This window comes from Geospiza fortis, unplaced genomic scaffold (assembly GCF_000277835.1).
Source record: "Geospiza fortis unplaced genomic scaffold, GeoFor_1.0 scaffold254, whole genome shotgun sequence".
NCBI lineage: Eukaryota > Metazoa > Chordata > Aves > Passeriformes > Thraupidae > Geospiza > Geospiza fortis.
In genome coordinates, this window is record NW_005054441.1 from 1,438,887 (window position 1) to 1,464,503 (window position 25,617).

General features: G+C 45.4%; 2 protein-coding genes and 1 pseudogene across 2 annotated transcripts; 1 reads left to right on the plus strand and 2 right to left on the minus strand.

Annotated features, from left to right (window-relative positions):
* The first annotated feature begins 413 nt into the window (after positions 1-413).
* Positions 414-15,340, plus strand: LOC102042316 (annotated as a pseudogene).
* Positions 15,341-15,515: 175 nt separating this feature from the next.
* LOC102034531 (kelch-like protein 24) lies at positions 15,516-18,473 on the minus strand. The gene is made up of 3 exons (XM_005427315.2): positions 17,420-18,473; positions 16,292-16,703; positions 15,516-16,069 (listed from the first exon to the last, which is right to left on the minus strand). Exons 1-3 carry the CDS (start codon positions 18,339-18,341, stop codon positions 15,757-15,759), a joined length of 1,647 nt encoding a protein of 548 aa, XP_005427372.1. The 5' UTR covers positions 18,342-18,473; the 3' UTR covers positions 15,516-15,756.
* A 2,025-nt stretch (positions 18,474-20,498) lies between these two features.
* On the minus strand, positions 20,499-25,611 carry LSM7 (LSM7 homolog, U6 small nuclear RNA and mRNA degradation associated). Its single transcript, XM_005427316.2, has 4 exons — positions 25,596-25,611; positions 25,403-25,493; positions 24,125-24,196; positions 20,499-21,544 (listed from the first exon to the last, which is right to left on the minus strand). The coding sequence occupies exons 1-4, from the start codon at positions 25,599-25,601 to the stop codon at positions 21,402-21,404; spliced, it is 312 nt and encodes a 103-aa protein (XP_005427373.1). The 5' UTR covers positions 25,602-25,611; the 3' UTR covers positions 20,499-21,401.
* Between the last annotated feature and the right edge of the window lie 6 nt (positions 25,612-25,617).

Genomic DNA, 25,617 nt, shown 5'->3' on the forward strand with positions numbered 1-25,617 from the left:
CCTGGGACCTCCATCCACACCCTCTGCTGGGTGTCAGAGCTGATTAAGAGATGAGGGCTTTGCAGAGTGAGAAGGATAGAAAGAGGGGGCAAGAGAGATGACTCTACTGATGGTGTCACCAGGTAGGTGTCATCTGTGAAACAGAGTGAAATTGAAATCAGCCACCTCCTTGACACCCTCTAAATTATTCTTGTGTACTAGGACATCTTACCCGACCTCCAAACTCACAGACACGTCAAAACAAGTGATATTTCAACTGGTCTGACACACTCATGGGATTGAGCAAGAGGTTGGGACAAGTGAGTGATGAGCTGTTGAGTTTGGAATCCTGATTTAGCAATGAGCTTTATGCCTTTCTAATACCTGCTTGCTGCAGGCAGCCTCTGGTTTCTCTGCCTACTCTCTTGACCAGAATGGGAGTGTCAGAGGGGTTCTGGCACCATGAATACTGGCTGCCACCTGGAGCTATCTGAGAAGACTTGAAGGAGTCTGCAGACATACAGTACCCAGAGCCTCAGCACCTCCTGCTCTGCATGCCTGGTGCCCTGTTATTGATCTTTGTCCAATGCATCTTTGAAAGGTGAGTGCAGCACCTCTGGTTTCTCCTGTGCTGGTTGCCACCAGTGTTTTGCAGAGCTGCTCCAGAATAATCCTTGCCTGCCTCCTGACCACTACAAAGTGCACATAGGATTGTCCCCAAGAATAATGAATCTCTCTGCTTTTCATACCATATGGTATTTGTATGGTATGGCAGCTCTTTCCCCTGCCCTCCCTCTCTCCTGTACCTGTAGCTGTGAAAAGACAAGTCAATCTCTCAGTCACACCTTAGCTGTGGGTGGGTCCCTCTGGAGACAGTCCAAGACAGATAAGGCAGCTTGCAGCATAGATAAGGGATTTACTGGGTATGTCAGTGCTGGAAGCCCCTAGCTGAGCCAAGATTCAGCCTGATCCTAGAGGATGCTCCTGAAGGTGCTATGAGAGCTCCCTAGCCCACAGCTCCTACAGCTGCCGTGGGACCTCTTTGCTCACACCACTCTTTGCCCAGCTCTGCCTCACTTTCTCCTCCTGACGCCAGAGAACCCCAGTTCTGCCAGGGGTGATGATCCACTCCAGGGTCCCAGCTGCAGGCTTGTCACCCCCAGGGAGCCTGAGGACTCGTTAGCATCTCCCCAGAACTTGTGTGTGGAAATGAGGCAGATCCACATTGCTCATCCCATGAGATGGATTCAGAGAGGGCTTTGAGCCCCTTTTTCAGGAACAAGGACTGACATGTGGGGAGGTGCAGATCAGCCCTCACGATTGGAAAATTGGAAGCTGGTCAGTTAAAGCAGGGCTGTGTGCCCCTGTGGGCAGAACTGCCAGCATGCTTCCCATCAGGCACAGCAGGACTCCACAGGGAAAAAGGGGAGGACATGAAGTATCAAAGCTGTAGTCAGCAAACCTGCCCTAAGCTGGGACAGAGGGTCTCTCCTGGAGGAGCCAGGGAGCACTGACCCATCTGCCCCAAGTGCTGACTCCTGCCTGCAGTGCACAGCCATGTACGAAGATGAGGCAGATGAGGGATGTAGGAAGAGCCAGATTTAATTCCAGGATCATCAGGTCTTCCCTCAAAGAAGGGAAGGCATGTTGCACCTGCCTGGCTTCCTAGAAACAACATGATTTAGGACACAATGCCTCCCACTAGAGCTTTGCTGGGGTTTCCTGCAGGATTCAGCATATTCCCATGTGTTCTGTCCTTGGCTCCTGCTGCAGACAGTGGTCAGGTACCCTAGACACAGAGCCCATGGGACACTCAGACACTTGCAGACTGTTTTTGTGGCATCCTCTGGACTGCTCAGGAGCGCAGTAAGGAGGGACAGCATATACTCCAACACAGAGGCATGCTCTGTGTCCTGTTGCCTCAGCAAAATTAATTACTACTTGTTTAGCCATCGTTACTGTTGTCTCCACCCCACCTTTGCTTTGGTGCCATTGTGCTTGTGAAGAAAGAGCATTGACCTGGCAGAGGTACCAAGCCCTGAGTGTGTGCTGGAGCAGCACAGGGAGCCTTGGGCTGTGCCCTGAGCCAGGTGTGGGAGCACTCTGCTGGTGCTGGGGCTCTACATCCAGCACAGAGCATGGCACTGGCAGCATCTTCCTGTTGGCTGACCCTGTCTGCCGGTGTGGGCACACAGGTCCTCTCCTGCCAGAGCTCCTTCCTCTTACACAGCCCTGACTCTGCCCTTGGGCAGGGCATGGGGTGAGCGACAAGCAAAGGCCCAAAGTTCAGACCAGTGCCACTCTGGAAGGCTTCTACATTCTGCTGGGCAGAACCCCAAAGAAGGTGAGTGTCCCCTGTGTCCTACTGTCCCAAAAGCCCAGGCAAGCAACACCTTCTCCCTGTCCTCAGGCCAGGCCCACCAGCCTCACAAGCCAGGCAGTTGCTGTTCACCACCCTTCAGGGAAGAGATGTACCAGCAGATATTGCAGCAGCTTCCAACATGTTCAACAGCTGCAATCCCAGCACCCCTGACCTGCTGCCTGTCAAACACAGCAGCTGCTGTGACAGCTGCTGGCTCTGGCAGGAAGGCAGCCACCACCCCTTTGGGTAGAGTCTATTAAGGCTGCTTATTTTTGGAAGTACTCCAAGTCCTTCAGACTCACAGAATCATTTAAGTTGGAAAAGCTCTCTGAGATCATGAAGTCCAGCCATTCTCCCAGCACGTCCCCATGTACCACTGTGACTGTCTACATCCATTAAAACTACCTGTGTTTTAAATCTCTTCAAGAATGGGGACTCCACCACAGTCCTGCGCAGCCTGCGCCAGGACTTGAAGTTTTTCCAATCTAAACCTCTCCTGGCACAACTAGAGGCCATTTAATCTTGTTCCACTTCTGTCAGGGAGTTGCAGAGAGCGAGAAGGTGTCCTCTGAGCCTCCCTTTCTCCAGGCTGAGCCCCTGCAGCTGCTCCTTATCAGCCTTGTGCTCCAGACCTTTCCCCAGTTCTGTTCCCTTCTCTGAACATGCTCCAGCCCTTCAGTGACTTTCTTGTCATGAGGGGCCTAAAACTGAACCCAGGATTTGAAATGCCTCAGCAGTGCCCAGTCACTGCCCTGGTCCTGCTGGCCACACTGTGGCCGGTACAGGCCAGGTGCCATTGGCCTTCTTGGCCACCTGGGCACACCTGGGCTCATGTTCAGCCACTGTTGACCAGCACCCCCAGGTCCTTCTCCACCAGGCAGCTTTCCAGCCACTCTACCCCAAACCTGGATTGTCCCATGGGCTTCTTGTGACCCAAGGGCAGGGCCCGGCCCTTTGCCTTGTTGGCCCATTGATCCTTGGGCCTGTCAAATTGCCTCTGCAGAGCAAATTTCCTGCCCTCCAGCAAATCAACATCCCAGCTTGGTGTCATCTGTGAAATGACTGAGGGTGTCCTTGATCTCCTCGTCCAGATCATTGATGAAAATATTAAATGTGACTGGCCCCAAAACTGAGCCCTGGGGGAAACCATTGGTCACCAGTCTCCAGCTGGATTTAGCTTCATCCGCCACCAGTCTCTGGGCCTAGATCATGACTCACACTGATGCATTGATTTTAAAAAATAGTTTACTGTAATCACGATTAAGCTTTGTCAGATTAATTATAAAATGCTCATGAGCTCATCTTTAAATTAATTTTAATCACAGTTTATAAACCTTAACTCTTGTCATGTTATTTGGAATTCATGAAGAAAATGAGAATGATGGAATTGATGCCTTCGAGCCTGTGACTGCCACTTCAACAGCTGAATGGTTTGCTGACATTATGGAGTGAACCGTGTGTCTGCTTCTTTATATTTCCAAGTTGAAACTTCTTTTATCAATAGCTGATAATTATAAGCCAAAATTGTATCAGAGATGAAAAAAAATGTATTTAGACTTTTATAGCCAGACATTACATCCCATTATGTACAGGTGAAAAATTTAACCAGGGAGAGGCTGTGCTAACTTCTGAACCTGCATTTAGACATATCTGACCTGGAGTTTTAAAATGGCCAAAACAATCTGGGAGTTCACAAATGCAAACAGAGTTCAAGCAGGCCCTGGGAGCAGAGCTCCTCCTCCCTCACAGGGAATGACAGCCTCCAAAAGGCTCAGTCCTTCCTCCCTGCTCTGTTTCCCAGAAGGAGCTGGTTGCACTGGTCAAGCAAAGTGACCTGCCTGTCAGAAAGGTGGAGACCTGGTTCAGGCACTGGCGGGCCCAGGACCACCCCAGGTTGATGAAGAAGTTCCATGAGGCCAGGTAGCTGGGTTAGATTTTGGTGACGGAGACCTCCAACAGGCCTGAACATCATCAGTACCCTCTGTCCTGTCCCTACCCCAAACCCACTCCCAGGGAGCTGCTGTGGCTGCGAGCAGAGCCTCTGTCCCATGAGGGGAGGTCCCTTACTGCACACAGCGCCACGCTGTGGCACTGCCCGCTTCCCATTTTTACCTTTGAAAAGTTAAATTTGCCTCAACAGAGTCTACTGGCCTTGATGGAGAACAGGTTTAAATCTCAAAATCCCTCAGAGGGATTTTGAACACAAAAGCCACTTGTAAAATGTGTTGAACTTATTTTCAAAGGTGATCTTGATACAAAATTAAAATTTTAAGATATTGTCAGCATGGATGGTTGGGCAGAAAATGAATCCATAAAGTGCAGTTAGGAGGCAGTGCAAGCCATGAAAGAGGGAGGTTAAAACTGAACAGCCCAAGAAAGCACCAAAATCTTGACAGCTTTCCTTTTCCCTAAGTTGTTTGCTCTCTTATATTAAATCTTCCTGCATATCTTAGTAATACATGGAGTCATGGTGGAGAGAGGAGTCCCCAAGTGTCTTGATCAAGAGAATCAAGTTATCTCTGGGTCTCGCCTTGAGGTTTAATGCTATATGTACATAAACACCCCCATCAGGTAAGAGATCTACTCCTCTTCCCCCTCTGAAAAAGAAATTATTCTGTGCTTGACTCATATTATTATGTTTAAAAAAATATATTCTCCCCCTGAAAGCTTGTGCAGTACTTCCTACTGCAGCATTTCTGAAGAAACTTATAAGTCCCCCAGTATTCCTGTGCCATCACTGAGAAAAATTGGGTGCCTTCCACTATCTGGGGTGTATAAGCATCTGATAGGTGATCTACAAACATCCACACAACAAAAGGAGACAGGGAGAGGCATCTTGGTAGTCTTACTGCATCCTCTTTAGCACTGATGGAACGCCCAAGGAATCTGGGCAAAGCGTGGACCTCAGCAGAGCCAGGCTGGGCAGGGGATACCTGAAGCCTTACAGCACATGCTTCCATGTGCCAGCAGAGCTGAGATTCTGCAAATCTCTGTCCAAACAAGCACAGGTTCCCCTGTGGGCATCCTGGGCACAGCCTGGGGAGCTATTTCAGCTCTGGAGGAGGTCTTAATTCCTTGTTTTCTGTTTTAGTTGGAGATTTACATTTTATTTCACCTCATTCTTCTCAGGACTGCCTCTTCTGTATGATGTAAGCATGTGAGCAGGGTCATGCTGTGAAGTGACACCTTTTAAGGGCTCTTTGTTCATTGCAAATGAGGCTGATGTCCCAGGCCACTTTAAAGAGCCCATCCAAAGACGATGTGTGGTCATGTGGGTGGAAAGCCAAAGAAGGACAAATTCAGGGGTATGGAGCAGAATCATCCCCAATCCTGATTCAGAAGTTCCCTTTTCCCTGGGTGGAGCTGGCTAGGTGTCAATGATGTCACTCTGCTGTTCTTGTCTTAGATCCTGGTGTAAGTGCTCCCCACAGATACCCACACACAGCTCCTGCATCTCAGACAAGAGCAGACCCTGTCCTGGCTGTGGCTGCTGCCCGCTGCTCCAAAGACTCTCCCTATGACATCTTGTACATTCACTAATGATAAATGCATTTTGCCAACCAGTTTCTCCAAAGCTCAGAGCCAGATTGGATCTAGCATGGGCACACTGAGTTCTTGCAATACCTCTTCCCATGGTCTTCACCTGTCATTAAAAGGCACTGGGTTCTTACTGCTGCCTTCTCTATGCACAGAAGCCCTGGTTTTGGAACCACACCAAGTGCTGGTTGAAATTTCCACAACAGGTGAGCAGCAAATACATGGAATCCCAAGATAATTCATATTGGAAGAGAGATAAGAAAGATTCTTGTCCAACCTCCTGCTTGCAGCACTTTGCTGTGAGATCAGATCAGATTACCTAAGGCTTTTCCCAGTTTATTTTTTCCTGTTTAGTTTTGAAAACCTTCAAGTATGGAGACAGCACCACCTTATGACAAAAAAGCTTTATACTCATAACTCATTATATCCACCTGTCTTATTTCAACAGCTCTCTGGTCTCACATCCTCACATTATGCATTATGCAAACAGCTTGACACCTGCTTGATGAGCTCCTCACGTGTGCTCCCACATGACAGCCCATGGAGAGCTCTGCTCAGAGCAGACTTCTCACTTTCTCTGTCACCCAAGTCTGTTTGGAAGTGGCTGTCTGTGCCACAAAAGGTGATCAGGATATCTGACACCTCAAAGCAAGGATAAAGATAAGGTGTCTGAGCCTCTGAATGGGGGAGACCCCAGCTGCTCCCAGTCCAGTTGCAGACAGACCAGGGCTAGTCCTGGCTTTGGACTTGTCAGTACATCAGCAAACAGTTCAGTCAATGGGAACTGGAAAATTTAGGCATGACCAACACCTGCTGTCCCAAACATGGGTTGAATGAAGGGGAAGACTCTTCCCCTCTCCTGAACCCAGGGGTAGGCAGGGCTGTCATACTGCCTGTCACTTGTCTTACAGCCTCTACCACCCATATTGGGCTGGTTTTACCTGCTGGAGCTCTCCTTCTACTGCTCACTGGTGGCCACTCTGCCCTTGGATGTGAAGAGGAAGGTGATTGACCACAGCACAACCACAACCAGATGGTTCAGTCAGCCCCCTATGCCCATGCCACACTGTCACCTCCCTGGGGGTGCAAAGGTGAAGGCACAAATGCTGCTGTGAAGTCCTTTGTGCATCTGAACCCCTTCAGCTCTCAGAGCTCACCGCTGCACCCTGCACTGGGCCCTGCTCATGTGTGGCATGGCCTTCCTGTCTGCCAGGCTGGGGAGGTGCTGGGGCCCCAGGCCTGGTCAAGGGAGAGCACTGGGTGAACACCACAGCCTTTCCCAGCCCTCAGGTGCTGCCTGCACCACAGGGCTGTGCCCCCCTGATGGGGGTCCTGTCACACAATGTATGTGTGACTTTTGCAGCACAGTCAGCTGGAGAAGCACAGGCAATTGAAGAGCTCCTCCATTATAGCCCATGGGTAGGACCTGCCCCGGGCCAAGGGCAATCTGCTGTCATTACAAAAGGCCTTCAATACACAGAGGAGGCATCTGGAAGAAAAAATGGGGTATTAGGAGAGCAATTTTTGAAGGGCAGATCGATTCACGAAAACTTACAAAAACCCATCTTACAGCATGTTTGCACCTACATATGTCTCATGGGTATTTATCTCGGTTTCCATCAGCTGGGCTTAAAAAAATTCTCTTCTTGAGATTGTGCAGGACCTCAGAGAGCTGTAGTGTGGTGGGGAGCACTGATGATTTGCGGAGATGTTTGACCCATCCCAGTGAGGCAGCAGTGTGCAGGATCAGATGCTGCCAGGGCAAGGTAAGACTGACAATCTCTCTTCTCATGACAGGACTTTAAGGAACAGATTGTCCACCACATCACCACCATCACTTTGATCTGTGTCTCCTACTGTGCCAACATGATACGGTTCGGGATGGTAGTCATGCTGGTCCATGATGCCTCTGATTATATTTTAGAGGAGTGTTATCCTCACCTGGAAATCATGGAATCACAGGATGGTTTGGGGTAGGAAAGGACATTAAGGCCCATCTCATTCCAATCCTCTGCCATGGGCAGGGACACTTTCCACTAGATGAGATTTCTCCAAAACTTATTCAACGTACCCCAAGGATGGGGCAACCTCAGCTTCTCTGGCCAACCTGTGCCAGGCCCTCACCACCCTCTGAGTAAATAATTTCTTCCTAACATCTAATCTAAATCTCTCCTAGTTTAAAACTGTTGCCTGCGTAAAAAGTCACTCTCCCAGTTGCAGGCCTGTGCTCGTGCCTGTGGGCAGCCCTGGCAGCTGTGCACACTGCTACACATGACACATGTCAGTGCAGTGCCCATGAGTGGGACACGTGTGAGTTGGTGACAGAGCATTTAGGAGGTACTTGTTCTACTGCTCTTGGGGAAAGGTAATTGGATGCAAAGAGACTAGGACACACGCCTACAAGCTTGGTCATCCTTGCAGGATGTGGGAAATCCCTCAGCCCCTAGATGGAGAACACAGGCACAAGGGACATACAGAAATTTGTTTCTCTACAGCTTGCCAAGATACTCCATTACCTGGAATAGAAGTGGGTCTGTGAAACAGTATTCAATGGTTTTGCTGTGGTTTTCATCATCTCCTGGCTTGTCATTTTCCCATTAATGTGAATAACATTTTGCTGTCCTCTGCATGTGGGTGTTATGCGTTGTTAGTTTCTGGATAGGTGACCCTCTTGAAGATTGCATGCAAGATGTTTTCCATTACCATCTGTATGGCTGATTACCTTTGTCAAGTGAGCAGTTTGCCTTACCTCTCTCTTTGAGTGGCCACATTCACACCTGCCTCAGGAGGGGACCTCTGCTGATAACAGACTATTGAATATCAGTGCATGACTGATAAGAACTATAACATCCCATTGTGAGATGCTCTGCCCAGAGGGAGGAGCCAAGCATTGCTACCCCGATATACTCTGAGATTCTACCACACCTGATACTTCAGAGGACTGCAGCCACATTTTCAATTGGACTACCACCAACACCCTGACGCACAGGGTGTCAGGTTGGGTTCTGACTCTGACAGTGTTGTTCTAGTGGACTGTATTGTTTATTTTAATTTTTTCTTCCCTATTAAAGAACTGTTATTTCCTGCTCCTATATTTTTGCCTGAGAGCCCCTTAATTTAAAATTATAGCAATTTGGAGGGGTGAGGAGGGTTTACATTCTCCATTTCAGGGGAGGCTCCTGCCTTCCTTAGCAGACACCTGTCTTTCCAAACCAAGACACCCTCCACACTGAGGGAGGAAAGGCAGAGAACAGAACACTACAAGTTCAAAAATTAATTCAATTGGAACAGAAGAACACACAGGGGGAAAAAAAGCCCTAGGGTTTTAACTGTATTAATGAATTAATTCTACTAATTAATCTAGAGCCACAGCCTCTGCTCCTCTTTTCCCACTCCTAATGTTATAAGCACTGGTTCCTATGAGAGAGAGAAGGTGCAAACCATACTGGTTAGAATTTCCCAAGAAATTCTTAACAGACTGAAAAAGCCTTAAAGCTCAAGGTCTACTAAGATACAATTAGTATAGTAGAAAACAGCACAGTAAATTTAAAGTTACCCACCATGTATCTGAAATAAAACAAGAAAATCATGAGGCATTCAGGGCATGCTGGGAGGGCATTGGCAATGATTCCTCCAGAAGCCACAAACAGGTACCAGCCTTGGAGAATGGCTTTTACATACACACATCTGGCAGCCCTTCCAGCCTTTAACTGGGCTGAAGTGGTTCTTTTTTCTTTACCTTTGCCAAGTTGCCTGGAAAAGCTGATAGTGACTAACTTCCCATAAACTTATTCCACAACACTAGCATTATAGTCTAATCTTTCTATTTTCTTTCAAACCAAACATTTCATTTGTTACACCAAGAAGAATTTCAAAAATAGGGCATGCTATACAGACAGAAAGGGGTAAGTCTCTGTTACTGTCCTTTGTCCCTGCTCTTGCTGCATACCACCACTAAAGATGCTGAGTTTTGAACTTTGGTCATGTTGCCATTTAGTCTGGATGCCTATGAGGCTGACTTTGCATGACAAGTCCCAGATTCTGGTGGTCGTATATCTGCCTTAGAGAGAAAAGCATTAAAAACTTGAGGCAACTTTCCTGAGAACAAGCACAACTTCACTTGTCTCCACTACGAAGTGTGAAGTCCCAGAATCTCAAACTGCTGTACCATAATGTAAGGACAAAGAAGGTAAGAGGTGTCCTGGATCAGACTAAGGGTCCCTTGAGATCAGCACGTCTCAGCACCAACAGCAAGCAGCAGAGGAAGGCAAGTGCAGAGCAAATACATGCTCTGTCCAACAAGGTTTCCCAGCATACAATATATTCATGTCATGGGTAATTTGTGGAGGAAGACATACTAGCAACTCATCATCTCTCTCCTGTGCTGAACTGCTCTCTGTACTGTCTGCTTTCCATTTCCAAACCAGTGCTGTCCTCTTTTCTGTTCTCATCACTGAGGATACAGATTTTCTGTGACTTTTGCTAAAAATAATGCTGTGCCCAGCTGGTCATCTGCACCCTTAACTCTTCCCTAACTTCATTTTAAAATCTTTTTATTTAAGTGAGGTCCCTTTATGGTTTCACTTTTCCCCATTGTTCCTCTTAAGATTTATGTTAGGAGAAATGTTGCCAGTTCCTGTCTCTTTTAAGGGAGCATTGCAGGTGTCTGATAACTGACGTGTCTGCAGAGCCTATTGCATTGCTGGTGATTTTAATACAGAGCTTCAGCAGGTCCTCTGGGACTTGCTTTGTGAGAGCTGGGCACAGCGTGAAGCCTGGTGGTGCCATCCTGGTTCAGCTCAGCTCTGCCCTGAGAACACCTCAGCCAAGTCATCCTGCAGAAAGACACCTGATCCATGTAAGTCTGAAGAGACTTAACCTGCTTTCTTTACTCTTGTGTCTTCTGATTTGCCTCTCCCTCTCTTTCCCACAGCGTACATTATTATTTCGTTACAAAAGTTTGGTTGTTCCCTATTGAAGATTGCATGCAAGATGTTTTCCATTACCATCTGTTTGGCTGATTACCTTTGTCAAGTGAGCAGTTTGCCTTATCTCTCTCTCTGAGTGACCACATTCACACCTCCCTTGGGAGGGGACCTCTGCTGATAACAGACTATTGAATATCAGTGCATGACTGATAAGAACTATAACATCCCATTGTGAGATGCTCCGCCCAGAGGGAGGAGCCAAGCACTGCTACCCCAATATACTCTGAGATTTTGAAATTGCAACTCGGTTTTTCTCCATGTGATTCCCCAGAGGAACAGCAGCTGCCTTTTCCTCCACTGGATCTCCAGAGGAAGACTACATCCTTCTCTACAGATCCTCCTTGCTCCAACAGAACCACACCTGATACTTCAGAGGACTGCAGCCACATTTTCAATTGGACTGCTACCAACACCCTGACACACAGGGTGTCAGGTTGGGTTCTGACTCTGTCAGTGTTGTTCTAGTGGACTGCATTGTTTATTTTAATTTTTTCTCCCTATTAAAGAACTGTTATTTCCTGCTCCTATATTTTTGCCTGAGAGCCCCTTAATTTAAAATTATAGCAATTTGGAGGGGTGGGGAGGGTTTACATTCTCCATTTCAGGGGAGGCTCCTGCCTTTCTTAGCAGACTCCTGTCTTTCCAAACCAAGACATTCCCCATAAGCTGTCTCATAAATGCTTTCCGGGTGATCCTGCAGTTGTTACACATTTTCTGGTCCTATTGTGATCATCCAGATGATCTTGAATGTCATCCTCTTTGGTGAGGTATGAAAAGTCTCTGTCTCCTTTGTGCCACCACTGCTCATGAGAGAACGTGAGCTTCAGGGTGACTCCTACTTTCCTGCAGGAAGGAAGGAGAGAAATGAGATTGCCCCACGAACAGCCAACAGCTTCTTAAGGCGTATGTGGGGAGTTGTATGGATACCTTATCTCACAAAGATCAGAGCAGGAGCTCACTTCTAGCTTGCAGCTATGTTCTAGTGACATGGGAGCTATCCACAGACCTTTCTCCTCACTGCCTAATGGCTTCTCAGTATGTAGTATCAGAGAACTGCAACCTGTTGGTACGTCCAAAGAAGAGTAAGGAAGGAGCAACCACGTAAGCCTGGTAGATAACACACTGTGTATTTGCATCTCTGAGTTTTGGGTGCCTTCCACAGGCCCTTGGTTCATGCCAGAGTTTGTATAGGGATCACTGGGATAAATGTCATCAGAGAGGGCAGCTCCCTAGCCGGCCTTGCTAACAGAGGGAGATGACATTGAGGGAGCATCTGAGAAGACTTGTGAAAGCTTTGAGGACCTGTGGTCAGAAAAAACCTCTCCACCATGTTGGTGCTATGCCTTCAACTTTCTTGAGTTTTCCCTTCATCAAAGCTAAATTAAAAGAAGCAGTTTTTCTGAGGAAATGATAGAGGATATCCTACTACTTGGAAAACAAACCTGTGGGAGCTTCCAAGTCAGAACTACAATTTAATAGGAAAATTAAAATAAAGGTAGAGAACACCGGCTTAAAGTGACAGTCAGGACACAACCTGACACACTGTTAGTCAGGGTGGTGGTGGCAGTCCCATTAAACGGTGGCTACAGTCCTCTTTTAGTGACAGATGTGGTTTTGTTGAAGGGCTGATCCTGTAGAAAGGTCTGGTCTTCCTCTGAAGGTCCAGGGAGGTTATGTAGCTTCTCCTCTTGGAATCCAGTAGGTAAGGCTCCTCATGGTGTTCCAAACGCAGATTATACCCGGGTATAAATGCTTGGTTCCTCACTATGGGTGGAGCATTGCACAGTGAGAGGATGTAATTTTTGAGTCATGCAGTGAGATTTGATGGCCCATTGGCAGAAGATATCCCCAGGAGGTGTTATCAGGGCTGAGTCATCCAGAGATAAAGAACACGGCCCTGCCTGCTTTTAACAGTTTATGAAGATGGTGATAGAATACATACTTTTGGTTACATCTTACATTGTAACCTGAGACAGACATGCTCATGGATTGTAAACAATAGCAAAAGAAGGAGTCCAGTGCATATGCTTGCTGGACACATCTGTGTTGGCTTTCACAGCTTCAACAGTAATACATTGCATAGAAAAATATACTGAACAACTATATGGAGAATAAATACAAACTTATTTTCAGGAAATCATATTACAAGACACATTACCAGGGTGAGAAAAATTGGGTGAAACCATAATAGAGTTAACACCTGTCAGCTTAAGTCAATTTCCCAAAGCAGGGACAATGAGGCACTGGCTTTACAACATGATCACACCTCTTACTTTTATTTTAGCTGCCACGTTAGGCCCCGAGGACTGTGAATGAATACAGGACTAGTCTTCTTAAATACAATTTAAACTTTCTTTTCTGCAGAAAAGACAAGATGCCAGAAGTGACACCAAAGAGAGTGTCAAGAGCAAGGAGAGGATGTGGCAAAGAACAAAGACAGGGCTTGCTGCAAAACACCAGGATCCAGGCAGTCTTTGGAATGCAGGAAGGCTGAACAGGAGTTGGGAGAGAGGCTGGACAGGGCTTCACTGCAGTGTGCCTGAGGCCTAGGTGGTGAATTTCATCACATCTATAGGCAGTTAAGTCACTTCAGGAGTTGTTTCCTATAATTCTTCTGTTAGGATTATTCTTTTACTACTACTCTATAGTCATTAATCCAGGAAGAAAAGGGTATACCAGCCAAAGACCCACTGTATAAAGAGAAGAGGGGTTGAACAAGCTGCTGAAGTTATGACTCCTGTCTGTGATTATCTCAAAGCCTTCCCAAAAGGTTAATGAGATAATAAACTAAAACTGGGGAAGATTTAACCAGTTTGCAGTTTCAAAAGACAGTGGCATTCATTGCCAGCCACCCCATGAAAGGACTTGCATGTGAAAGGTACTGGTTTGAATGGCAAATAGGTTTTCACTTGGGAAGTATAAAATGCTCAGGCTCTGGGATAAACCATTTCTGCAGCTAAGACCAGGTTCAATTATACAAGCTGTATTTTCTGTATGAATTATTCAAAATAGCTATAATGTCTAAAAGATTTTGCTTACTGAATGTCCACTCAGGGAAAAGTCTCCTAAAATGGAAAGGAACTAAATTCTTCCAAAGGCATTTTTTCCAGCAGAAATTATACATCATAAATGGAAGCTTTCTATATGGATGTAAAATTTTTGTTGAGATTTCGTTTTTAAAATGGGAAATAGGAGCATTACAACATTATCATTTCACCTGGATAGTTTAGGAGTTGGATGATGCTTCACCTTGCAATTTTTTGCATAAGTTCTAATTTTCAGAATTTATAGCATAACAATACATTTTAAGTAAATGTAAAAAATTAATTACACCCTAAAAAGTCTGTTTTATGTACATTTTGCATGAAATCTTTTTACACTAGCAGACCATATGTCAGTAGGAAAATCCTTGAAGCTTGCTGGCAGCCTGACATCATGTAACTCAAACATTGAACCAGCTTTCACTTGAAGGACTCTGGAATTTGGGTCTGCAGGCTGCAATGCTGGAAGGCAGGCAGCCACCCTCTCCCTGTGGCACATCAGCCTTGAGCAGGATGTCACCTCACCCCCACTAGCTGCCCTTTGGTGAGGTGAAAGACCCTTCATTGGGACCCCTGTGTAAGGGTTTGTCCATGAATTAATGTACCTTGTCCCTTCAAGTACGATGCTTTCTTTTAAAGCCCCAAATGATACATGAGAATTTCAAAATTCAAAAGACTTACACAGTCTCCAAGGCACAACTGGCCTCTGGGCCCAGAGAACATGCCCAGCCTTGGCTGCTGCAGCCCCATCATGGGACCCCCAGCTCTGGGGGGGAACTGGCAAGGAGAGGAAGCCAAACCAGACCTCAGGGCTCCATGTCTGCAGGCCTGCTGTCCTGACAGAGCTGTCACAGTGGCAGGATTGCTTTTCACCAACACCTCTCAGTTTTTAAGGCCTCTCCCCTTCTCTGGAGATGTTAATAACTCAGCTCAGGAGCTCTCTTGCTGTGTCACATCAGAGAACAGACTGACAGCACAGATGACAGCAGTGCTTGCAGTGCAGCCTCCCAGCTCGCTTCTGTTGCACCGGTGGGGCAGTCAGTCTCTCCCTTCTCCACACTTGGGACGCCTGAGTGCCCTTGGAGATCAATCCCTACCACCCTAAGGCCATAGTTCTGCCTAGGAAATGTTCTTCCTCATACACAGTCTTTAATTACAGCCATGTGCAGGACCCTGCTCCTTGCAACTTCATTTTAGTGCTTTGGGATGGGCATTTTTATTCTGAGTCTCTGCAGCTGTGAACCCAAAGACAACTAAGGAAACTGAAGCCAGATTCTTAAGACTCAGTGTGCAAAAGTTTGTCATCACATACCTGAATCCATAAATCCAGAACAGTCTCCCTCCTTCTGTGGTGCTCTTCAACCTTGACTAAAGACAATTTTAGCCATAATAAACCTGTGAAACTTGCTTATTTCAGGCTAAAATGGTACTGATATTAAGTATGGCTTGACAGCAATTGCTGTTTGGGTTTTTGGCTCTGTCTACCGCACTATGGGCAAGATTCCCTTGACACCCATTTGATTATTTAAATCCTATGATATTTTCTAACAATGAGGCAGTGATTTTCCAGTTGTTCAAAGAACAGAGAGACAGAGGTTAAAGGTCAGAACAGCCCTTTACTAAGCATCAACCCTAAGGAGTTTATATACCGTAACAATACCAATAACCATTTTCGATAATGACCTGCAGCCTTTGTGTAGACAAAGTTTGCACTGGCTTTTGCTTCAAGTTCATTTGTCAAGTAGAAAAAAAAAGGTAAAATTACAAAGGAATAAATTTTTTTAAATGTCACAGGCCAAAGTTGATGCAATCTAACTCCCTTCAGCTGTAAAGTACCTATCTTCCACTCTTATGCCCACGTATCAAATCTTCGCACAGAGACACAGCCATGAATAGGAAGTGGGCAAGGGAGTTTGTTATCTATGACCCGGCACACATCAGTGTAGGGATCAAAGAGGACTGCAATGGGGAGGGTGCTGTTTCCCTTCCTCTGTCCAAGGAGATAAATTTGTCCATTCACGGTGCTGCATCCCATGAAGAACTTCTGGGTCAAGCATTCCTCATTCACCTGGGTCCATTCATCTGTCTCCACATCAAATCGAAAAGCTTCCCCTCCTACAGTGTACAGAGCCCCATTCAGGGATGTGATGCAGAGGTCATACCTGAGAGAGAAGAAACTCTTGATCAGAATCAACAGAAAGATTTGGCCCCTGAAATATTCAGGGTGACCTTAATCCTCAGATCGGAAGTCCTATTTAAACAGACAATCACAGAAGTGTTGCAGGGACAGAACTTATGGATTTCTACACTATAACCTCTTCCTGGAGCCAGATCAACACTAGAATCCTTCATCTTCTGCCAGGTCCCAGAATATTATTTCTTACCTTGGAAGAGGGGAGAATGAGATGACATCCCAGCTGTCTGTCTCTGTGTTCAGCCTTTGCACTCCATCATACACATGTCCATTCTCATCCAGGCCACAGACCACATAGATCCTGGTTCCCACACTGGCCGCGTCGCCTCTCTCCACAGGCTGAGCCATAGGACTCATGCTTTCCCACTCTGACTCCATCAAAGCCATGCGCTCCACTGCTGGGATTATCCCTTCATCTGTGCTCCCTCCGAGGACATACAAGTAGAGCCCTACTCCTACTGCACAGTGGCTGTTGCGGGACTTCTTCATGGCTGGCCCTTCCAGCCAGCAATTGTCCAAGCAGTTGTAGATGAGCACCCAATCCACACTGTACCACACAAATTCATCCCGGAAATATCCTCCTGTCACAAAAAGGAAGCTCCCTGGAAGCACATCAAAGAAAATACTAGTCATGTGAAGGCTAAAAATTGCTTCTGATACCTGGGGTTCTCATTTCACCCTGGGCTGTACTGATAAGGTGCAAGATGAGGAGAGAAAATCACTGCTCTATCAATCAGTTTGCAGTATTTAATACATTGGGCCTACGGAATGCAGCCAGTCTTTCCAAGCCTGCTCCCATTTTTGAACAGAATAATGGAAACACTGGTTGGAAAGAACCTCAGAGATCTTACTTCTAAACTCCTACCAGAAATGGGACTATTACCAACACTAATACAGGAAGCCATAGTATTGAGCTGGCTTCAAAGTCTCCAAGCATGAAGATTTCCCATCATCTGTAGATAAGTTTAATGTAATGGCAACTACAAATCAGAAGTCACCTGTCATACGTCTAAATCACTACAAAAGAGAAGGCCAAAAAATACACTTGGCTTTAAAGCCAAGTTCTTAGACTAATTCCAGACAAAGCCAAGGTAAGGAGCTTGGTAGACTGCATAGTTTCTGCTATAGGAGAATAGTGTTGTCTAGCAGTCTCCCAGGACTAAGGAAGAAAAAACATTCTTTGAACAAATATGAACACCAATATGAATGAGGTTTTAGCAATGCTGAGGACAACAGTTTTACAGCAACAGTTGGACTCCCTGCATTTGGGACTCAGTTTCAACTTCCGTCTGCTCAGTCTCCCTCTTCTGTAAGTTACCTACTGCTGCCACTGCGTACTGGGTGAGGTTCTTGCGCTGCAGTGGAGAACAAGCCTGCCAGGTCCCTGTTTTAGGTTGAAAGAGAAATAATTCTTGCTGTTCCTTGTCATGCTTTCCTCCCAGGACATATAAGGTATCATAGCTCCGGCCAGCACAAGGACACAGTTTCGGATTTTGCCAGCTGGGTGGGGGACAGCTGTCTAACTTCTTTATTAGTCTGGAGAAGATATCTGTCTCTCCAGCATGCTTGCTGCGTTTCACCAAGATATCGAGGAAGGACAAACTCAGAAAAGTGACCCTGACTTCGCCCACCAAATCTAGAAATTCTTCCTCTCTTGTTGCTGGGTCGTCCATTATCCAAATCATAATACTGTCAAAAACCACATCCTCTCTTGAAATGAAGAGGTCATCACTCTTCAGGAGCTGCACCAGCATTTCCTTGGGTAATGCCTTAAATTCTTCCTGGCATATCACATCCCCCCAGTGAGTGAGAGCCACATTCATAGCAGACACATATAACTCTGTAAAGGCAAATTGCTGTGAGTAGGTCATCAAGCCCAGGCAGTTTGAAACATGCAGTTCTCTCTCCAGAAATTTCTCACACAACAGTTTCACCCTGTCAAACTGAAAAAAATCAGCTGTTTCCAGTAAGCTGGTCACGTTTTCTTGACCTATGAGCACTTGGGCTGTGCGAGTGAACTCAAGTAGCGCCTGAAATGGCACTGCATCGATCCCTTTGATCACTATGTGCTGTTCAGAGCTCTCTCTTGCTCCTCCAAAAAACATGGCTTCAAAATATCGACTGTGTACTGAAAGCACCCTACGGCTGACCTGGAAGAGTCTCTCTCCAACCTCAAGAATTGTGTCTGCAATCATTTCTGTCTGAGGTCCCAGCTCCTGTGGCTCTTGTGCAGGCTCCATACTTGTATACTGCCAGGCAGTTAATTTTAACTCAGTCTTATGCAGCCCTTTCCATCTCTGGAAACACTATCCCCCTAGCTAGGATAAGTATGAGATAAACCGATCTTGTCCTAAAAATAGCATGCTTTCTACTCTCCTGCTTTGTTCTTCTTGTCTTTTCTGCTGCTTTCTGAACAGCATTAGCAGAATAGCTGTATAACCTAAAAATTACAGATTTGACTGGCATCTACTTTTACCAGGTAAGGCCACAGCAAATAAGGGGAGCTGTTAGCCAAGCAAAGAGCCCGGGCTAAAAAGAAAAAACTGAAGAAACAACCAAAAGATTCCTAAGCACTGAGTAAATATAAAGAAGTTGTAAAAAACATTGAACATTACCTCATCTTTCATTAGTTGAAGTTTAACCAAATACCAAAGTGATTACAGTTTTTATTACATATCTAACTTTATACTTTAGTAAGAGAAGGAGTGAGCCCCCATTCAAACCCAGATGGCTTCGCATGTTCAGTCATCCTCAATCTGAAAGCACTAAATAAACACAGACGTAGGACAAGCAACAGCTAATGCCACAGTGAATTTTTCCAAAGGTATTGAATGAAGAGACTTGCATGGGGACCTTGAAGTAGAGGCCCTTACCCAAAGAGCCCATACCAGCAAGACTCGCTCCCAGTTCTTGGCAGAGCTCAGCAAACAGAAGCCTTGCCAGTGTCTCACCATGCCATCATAAAAACTTTCATTATTTCTAGTCTGGATCATCCTTCTTTTAGCTTAAACCATTACCTCTTGTCCTATCACAACAGGCCCTGCTAAAATGTCTGGCCCCTGTTATTTTCAAATTCTTCAAATTTTCTCTACTTGACTCTGAAGTATAACCTCAAAGTCTATGCTGCAGAAAAGGAGAACCATGCAGCTCACAACAAAGCCCAAGCAACCAACCACCTGAGCAGGAAATGTTGGGAACATGCCCCTCTCCAGAGTTCACACACTTGACCCACAGCTTCAGGCAGATCTGCCAGCACTGAGAGCCCAAAATCCACCCCAGAGAGCCCCAGCAGGTCTGTTTCTGATGCTATACTTAGGGTGCAAAAATAGTGCAGCACATTATTGGCATCAACACCAGCAATCTTTCTCCCACCTAAAACGACAGTTCAAGACTCTGCTCAGACCAATGGCAAGCAAATTCTACTCCTCACACTCTAAATAAGGATTCTCTTTTGAATTGTGCAGTTTTACATGCAAGTTTTGTAGCATTAGAAAGAAACTAGGTTGTGAGGAGCGCAACTTTATAGACAGCTCTGTGAGTCCCCAGATTAAAATCCAGATGCATCCAAGTTCACACAGGCAACACATCACACACAACACCTGGTCCCTAGTTTCAGAGCCTCCTGGAAGTCAGATTCACTAAAATGAAATTTACTGTAAGTTCCCACCCATTTTGGAGCTGACCCAGGAAAGGTTATGCATGGGAGAAAAGTGCTGTGGCCAAAATAACCAATACAACCTGTACTTGCCATGTGTTCTTGTGTCACTATAAGACACGAAAGAACACAAGCACACTACTGTTCTTAAGGTGAAGGAAGAAAGAGGAGGTTTATTTTCTGACTCTAACATTTATAGTTTTTCAAAAGTGACAGCGGATTGGAGGGTGACAGTGACACTTCTCTAATGAAGCTGGTCAAACTAACAGTCTATCAACTTTCTCTTCTTTTATAAAAGAAGACAAAACAATAAGTTATTTACAGAAAGTGTCTGAGAAAGTTTACTACAAGAATGTCAACATCAGAAGGCCTAGAAAATCTTAAAAAAACAGGGTGACATTCTTGACACCCTTCAGGAACAAAACTGCTCTGCCAGCAAAACAATTCACTCTGCCACAGCCTCCTCATAAAGCGTCCTCTATAAAGGCAAGAGCAGGTGGCAGAAGCAGGTTACAGGCTCCAGGCACATGTCTTAACCAAATAGTCTTTAAAATGCTTCAGAAGAGGGACAAGATGCTTTGAGGCCTTTTCCATCAATTTCCCTGTTTGAAGTACAGCTTCTGCTCTGGTCCCTCCTGATCCTGCAGTGTTTATGCACCTCCTGAACTAATTTAATTTAGATTTATGGCTGGAGAACTGTAACATCAGCTGTAGTGCACTTTTACAGACTAAAAACCAGACATTTAGAAACAGATCAATTTGTCTTTATTCACCCAGAACTCCTCAAATCTTACATTTTCTGCAGTATAAAAGAAATAAAAATGTTTACTTACAAATCAAGTTATAACAGGCAAAACCACAAGTGGATAGCTACAATATAAAAATATGCAGTACTTCCAGACGCTGCCTACAATTGAACAAATGTTAGGATATTAAATATTCTCCCCCTAAAATTCCAAGTAACAAATAGCTACCTCCATAAGGTTTAGGTCACTCAACCAAGAATTATCCCACAAGTTAGACCAGTCATCTGTAGAAATGTGTGAGCCTGCTGATACACAGGTCACAGCCCACCAGTTCTGGAACAAATGCTGAAAAAGACCTTCTTGGTTACATCCCTTGTAAAGGTGATGACACTACACAAGGGAGTAATTTTCCTGCACAAAAGAGACTGAACTCAACAGCAGAAAACTACAACATAATGCTTCCCCAATTGAGTACTGATATCTAAGAGGAAGAAAAACATGTTCTACTGTATTTAGGCTTTTAATTTGGATTAAAGGCATTTTAATGTATTTAAAAATTGAAAGAATATAACCAATATTCAGGGCATTCATAACTAATTTTATGGGGTTGTTTCAAAACTCACAAGATCAAGAAGGTCTCAGACAATTCATGACAATATGTTCTCTTCTGTCAACTCTAAACAACATAGTTACACGCTTATTTGGGGGCGGGAGGAAAACAAGAACATTCCCCATCCTCTCATCATTTATGAAAGCCACAAAAATAAAAGTTGACTTCTTTCACACTAACAAATACACATTCAAACTTCCCCCCCCAAAATAGGAAGCTTCTCACACACTGACAGTTTTCTCCAATGACTTGCACCCCTGAAGTTTTCAGAGACAATCCAAAGAAAGCATTAACCATCCTGCTGCTGAATGAAAGGGTTTGGAATAGCTTCCATTCCATCCTGTGGACAAATCAGAACCACAGAAGTCCCTCTGCAAACCACAAGTCCCAGCTGACGTGTGTCTTCTGTTAATTTAAATTGATCATCCGGATCTAAAAAGCAGAGATCCATGGTTAGAACAGGAAAATAAGAAAAGGAAACCAAATTCCATCAACTTCAAAAGGCACAGACACGCATGTTCTTTCCTGGCATAGCTGCTTTGTTTTACTGAACACGTGGACCATACAGATGATGCAGCAGTGACATTTGATGTTTTCAAGACCTTACCTACAGTAAGTAATAACAAAACTTGCTTTGTATGCAACAAAAAGCAGAACACATTTATTAAAGAATTCATAGGCCTCTAACTAATAATATACGTGCAAGTGATTAAAAAAAGCTATTGATCCCATTTCAAATGTCATTATAGACAAACACTTGGGGATTAACGCAGATCAGAAAAAGACCCTGACTTCTCAATGCACTAGGGAAGAGAGCACCAGTCCATTCTCAGACCAGGCCAAACAGGGCTGGACTGGGACAAACACAAACCAACAACTTCTATCTTCCATTATAATAGAAATGAACAACACATTTCAAAACTACCTTTTAAAGATGAAATTCAAAGCTTCTGCGCTCCCTTTTAAACAGGTAGGAGAATACTCTTCAAAAACACCGTCCTATCAAATGATAGCTTTTGTATCAGAGAGAAAGAGACACTGCTTTATTCAAGCTTTAGAGGACAAGGCAGCCAATGAGGTAACTATAGAGGAGCTCAAGCAAGGACTACCAGGGATTTCTATCACAGGGAATGTGCTTAACCTAACTTCTGCTGCAGAATCACCTTTAAAGGTCATCTAGTACAGCCCCCCTGCAACAAGCAGGGACATCTTTAACTAGACCCAGCTGCTCAGAGTCCCATCTTTAAATGCTCCCAAGGATGGGGCACCTACCACCTCTCCAAGCAACTTGTCCCAGTATTTTTATCATATTCATTATAAAAAAAACCCGTCTTCCTTATATCTATATCTTCTGTTATATCTACATTGACCCTCCTTTAGTTTAAACCCATTACCTCTTGCTCTGCCACAATAGGGCCTGCTGAAGCATTCACCCCCTGCATTTCCTTTTATGTCCCTTTAAAACTGAAAGGCTACAATACCATCTCCTCAAAGATCTCTCTTCTTCAGGTGAACACCCCAGCTCTCCCAGGCTGCCTCCAGAGCAGAGGGGCCCCAGCCTTTGGAGCATCTCTGTGGCCACCTCTGGCCTGGCTCCAGCAGCTCCATGTCCTCCTGCTGCTGTTCCCCAGGGCTGGTGGCAGCTCTGCACATGGGGTCTCACCTGAGGACAGGGGCAGAGGAGCAGAATCCCCTCCCTGGTAGGGATGCAGCCCAGGATACAGCTGGCTTTGTGAGCTGCAAGCACATATTGTCCAGCCTCTCATCCACCAGCAAGTCCAAGTCCCTCTCAGCAGGGCTGCTCTCAATCTATTCATCCCCCCAGCCTGGGTCTTGCTAAACCACATGAGGTTCCTTTAGGCCCTCTTCAAAAACTTGTACAGGTCCCTCTGGATGTCCCCATCCTTCAGGTGTGTCACCTGCAGACAGAGGGTGAACTTGATCCCCCTGCCTACGTCACTGATGGACACTAAACAGCACTGGTCCCCAGAGATCCCTGAGGGACACTCCCTGTCCCTGATGTTCACAAGGACATGAAGCCATTGACTACTACCCTCTGCATATGACCATCCAACCAATTCCACATTCACCAAACAGTCCACCCATCAAATCCATTTCTCTTCAATTTAGAGAGAAGGATGTTGTGGGTGTGGCAGCAGCTCTTAGGCCACAGAGAGCAACAGACAACTTTCCCAGGCCTTTCTGGGAAAAGGCTGTGAGAAGATCAGAGAAAAGAATGAGAAATGGTTCTTATCTTGGCCTGCTGCACCTGTTATTGTGAACTGTGGAATGTGTTATGGAGATTCGTTTACCAAAGGCTGATTTCTTAATTAGCCAATGGTGATAGTGTTTGGATAGGAGGACCAATTCAGTTCAGGTGTATTGTAACGGTCTATAAAAGCAATGGGTTTCTTAATAATGATATATATAAATATATATTTATAAAATAAAAATACTGATCAGCCTTCTGTGAACCATGGAGGCAATGCTAATTATTACCCAGCTGGGGGCCCACTGCTGCGACAGTGGGGGACTGTGTCAAACGCCACTGGGTTGTTCAGACAGGATCTTCCCTTGGTAAAGCCGTGGTGGATGTCTAAAATCACCTCCTTGTCCTCCAAATGTTTTAGCAGAGCTCCAAGGAGGATCTTTTCCATGATCTTCCCAGGCACAAGAGGTCAGGCTGACAGCACAGTAGTTCCCAGACTCCTTTCTTCCCTTTTGAAAAATGGTTTCAATGTTTTCCTCTTTCCCATTATCTGACTGCCATCACTTTTTAAACGTTTTAGGGTAGCTTGGGAACTGTAACAGCCAATTCCCTCAGGAACATGTTATCAGGTCCCATAGACCCATCACCTTATGTCTTTCTTTACAAGATAGTTATCCCAAGCACGCTGCAGTTTGGGTGATGTTAATCTGCAGTTTCTGCTTATTCACTTACAGAGCTGTAAGATTTCTGTCAAGAAAATCACCCAGGGAAGGGAAGCTTTCCAAAGATTGCACATTACTTACCTCGCATATACTCAATGGTACCATCCAGCACAAGGTTCAGAAGAGGGTCAAATCCTTTCAAGACACCACTTGCTATTGAAGACCACACAGAAAACAATGATTAGGACCAAAACAAGGTATACAGCAACATAAGACTTCATGAAAGGTAGATTCAGTTCTCCAGGCCTGTTCTCTCCTTCAGGCAAGTCCCAGCAAATGAGGCCAGAGATATTAAACAGTGTCTTCTTTATCAATGGCAAGTACACAAAAAGCTGGACTGCATTGCACCAATTAAAACTTACAGACTTTTCAATCAATTCTTCCAAATGTTCTTCAAGATACTAACATTTTTGCTTTCAGACAATTTCGAGGGCACTTTAAGAATACTGTATAACAAATCAGTACAAGTCACACAAAGAAAAAAAAAGACAACTCCAACACAAAATAAATATCCTTAATGAAAGGTTATGGTTAAAAATGAAGCAAGACCATATTTTAAGTTCTTTCCTCAGAAACCCCATCTTCCAGGTGCCCTCCTGGTACATCATGTCTTTAGCATAAGCCCTGCCTCACGGAGAGGCACTGCAGATAGACCAGCACTTTGTCCTAATGGAGAACGTGATTCCACAAGACTAGTCACTTAATATATCACAAAATTACACAGAGCGACTTCCCAGTTTGACAAATACACTTCTCAGTAAGGACTTCAAGTAAGTTCCAAACCCTTATAAGCACAAGGTTGGAGTAGAGTTTGAAAATGCAGCACATGGTAAACTCACACAAATAAGTGCCTGCGGGTGGCACCAAGTGCACTGGGATGTACCTGCGCAGCTGGGAAGGGACGGGGATGCAAAGGCACCGTGGCATATATTGAACCACGAACTCCGGGCATGCTTACCATGTCAACAGATGAAAGACACGACAGTTGCATTAATTGTTACATCCATAAATGTTTCTTTGTTCCTTTAAGTGCATCCTTGCAATGCAAAAAGAAAAAAAAAAAAACACCAAAAACAAAAAACAAACCAACCCCAGCCAAAATAAGGCTGTTCAAAACAACTAATAAAAGAGATGCACAGATGAGCCATAAAAGTGCATCCAGGAGATCAACGGAATATTTAAACGAAAGAAACTTCGCACCAGTAACTGCAACCACTAATAAGTAAAAGCACCCGCTACTCCTCCGCTTCCCTTGATGGGAAAGCAGCGTGAGCAGGAGGGCAGAGCCGACAGGCATCGGCTGAGGGAAAACGCCGAGAGGCCAAAGAGCTTCGTACTGCAGCCACGCGCTGGGCTCACCTTCCCGCCCGCCCTGGAACTTCACCCGGATGGTCTTGTCAATGTACTTGGAGAGGTCCAAGATGCTCTCCTTCTTCTTCTTCTCCTTATCCTACGGCAGAGCACAGGCGGCTCAAGTTAAAGCGCGCCATCCGCGGAGACACAGACCCGGAACGCTGCTGCGGCACCGCGCCCACACTACCCCGTTCCTCACCGCCATCTTCCCCGCGCCGCCG

What these genes read in the sequence shown, in the direction of transcription:
- LSM7 (XM_005427316.2), bottom strand. An exon ending in GTTCCAGGGCGGGCGGGAAG is followed by an intron (nt 24,197 to 25,402) that starts GTGAGCCCAGCG and finishes GGTCTTCAATAG; the next exon opens with CAAGTGGTGTCTTGAAAGGA. An exon ending in TACCATTGAGTATATGCGAG is followed by an intron (nt 21,545 to 24,124) that starts GTAAGTAATGTG and finishes TCTGCTTTTTAG; the next exon opens with ATCCGGATGATCAATTTAAA.
- LOC102034531 (XM_005427315.2), bottom strand. Translation starts at nt 18,341, where the DNA reads ATGGAGCCTGCACAAGAGCCACAGGAGCTGGGACCTCAGACAGAAATG. An exon ending in GTACGCAGTGGCAGCAGTAG is followed by an intron (nt 16,704 to 17,419) that starts GTAACTTACAGA and finishes ATGTGCTTCCAG; the next exon opens with GGAGCTTCCTTTTTGTGACA. An exon ending in TCATTCTCCCCTCTTCCAAG is followed by an intron (nt 16,070 to 16,291) that starts GTAAGAAATAAT and finishes CTTCTCTCTCAG; the next exon opens with GTATGACCTCTGCATCACAT.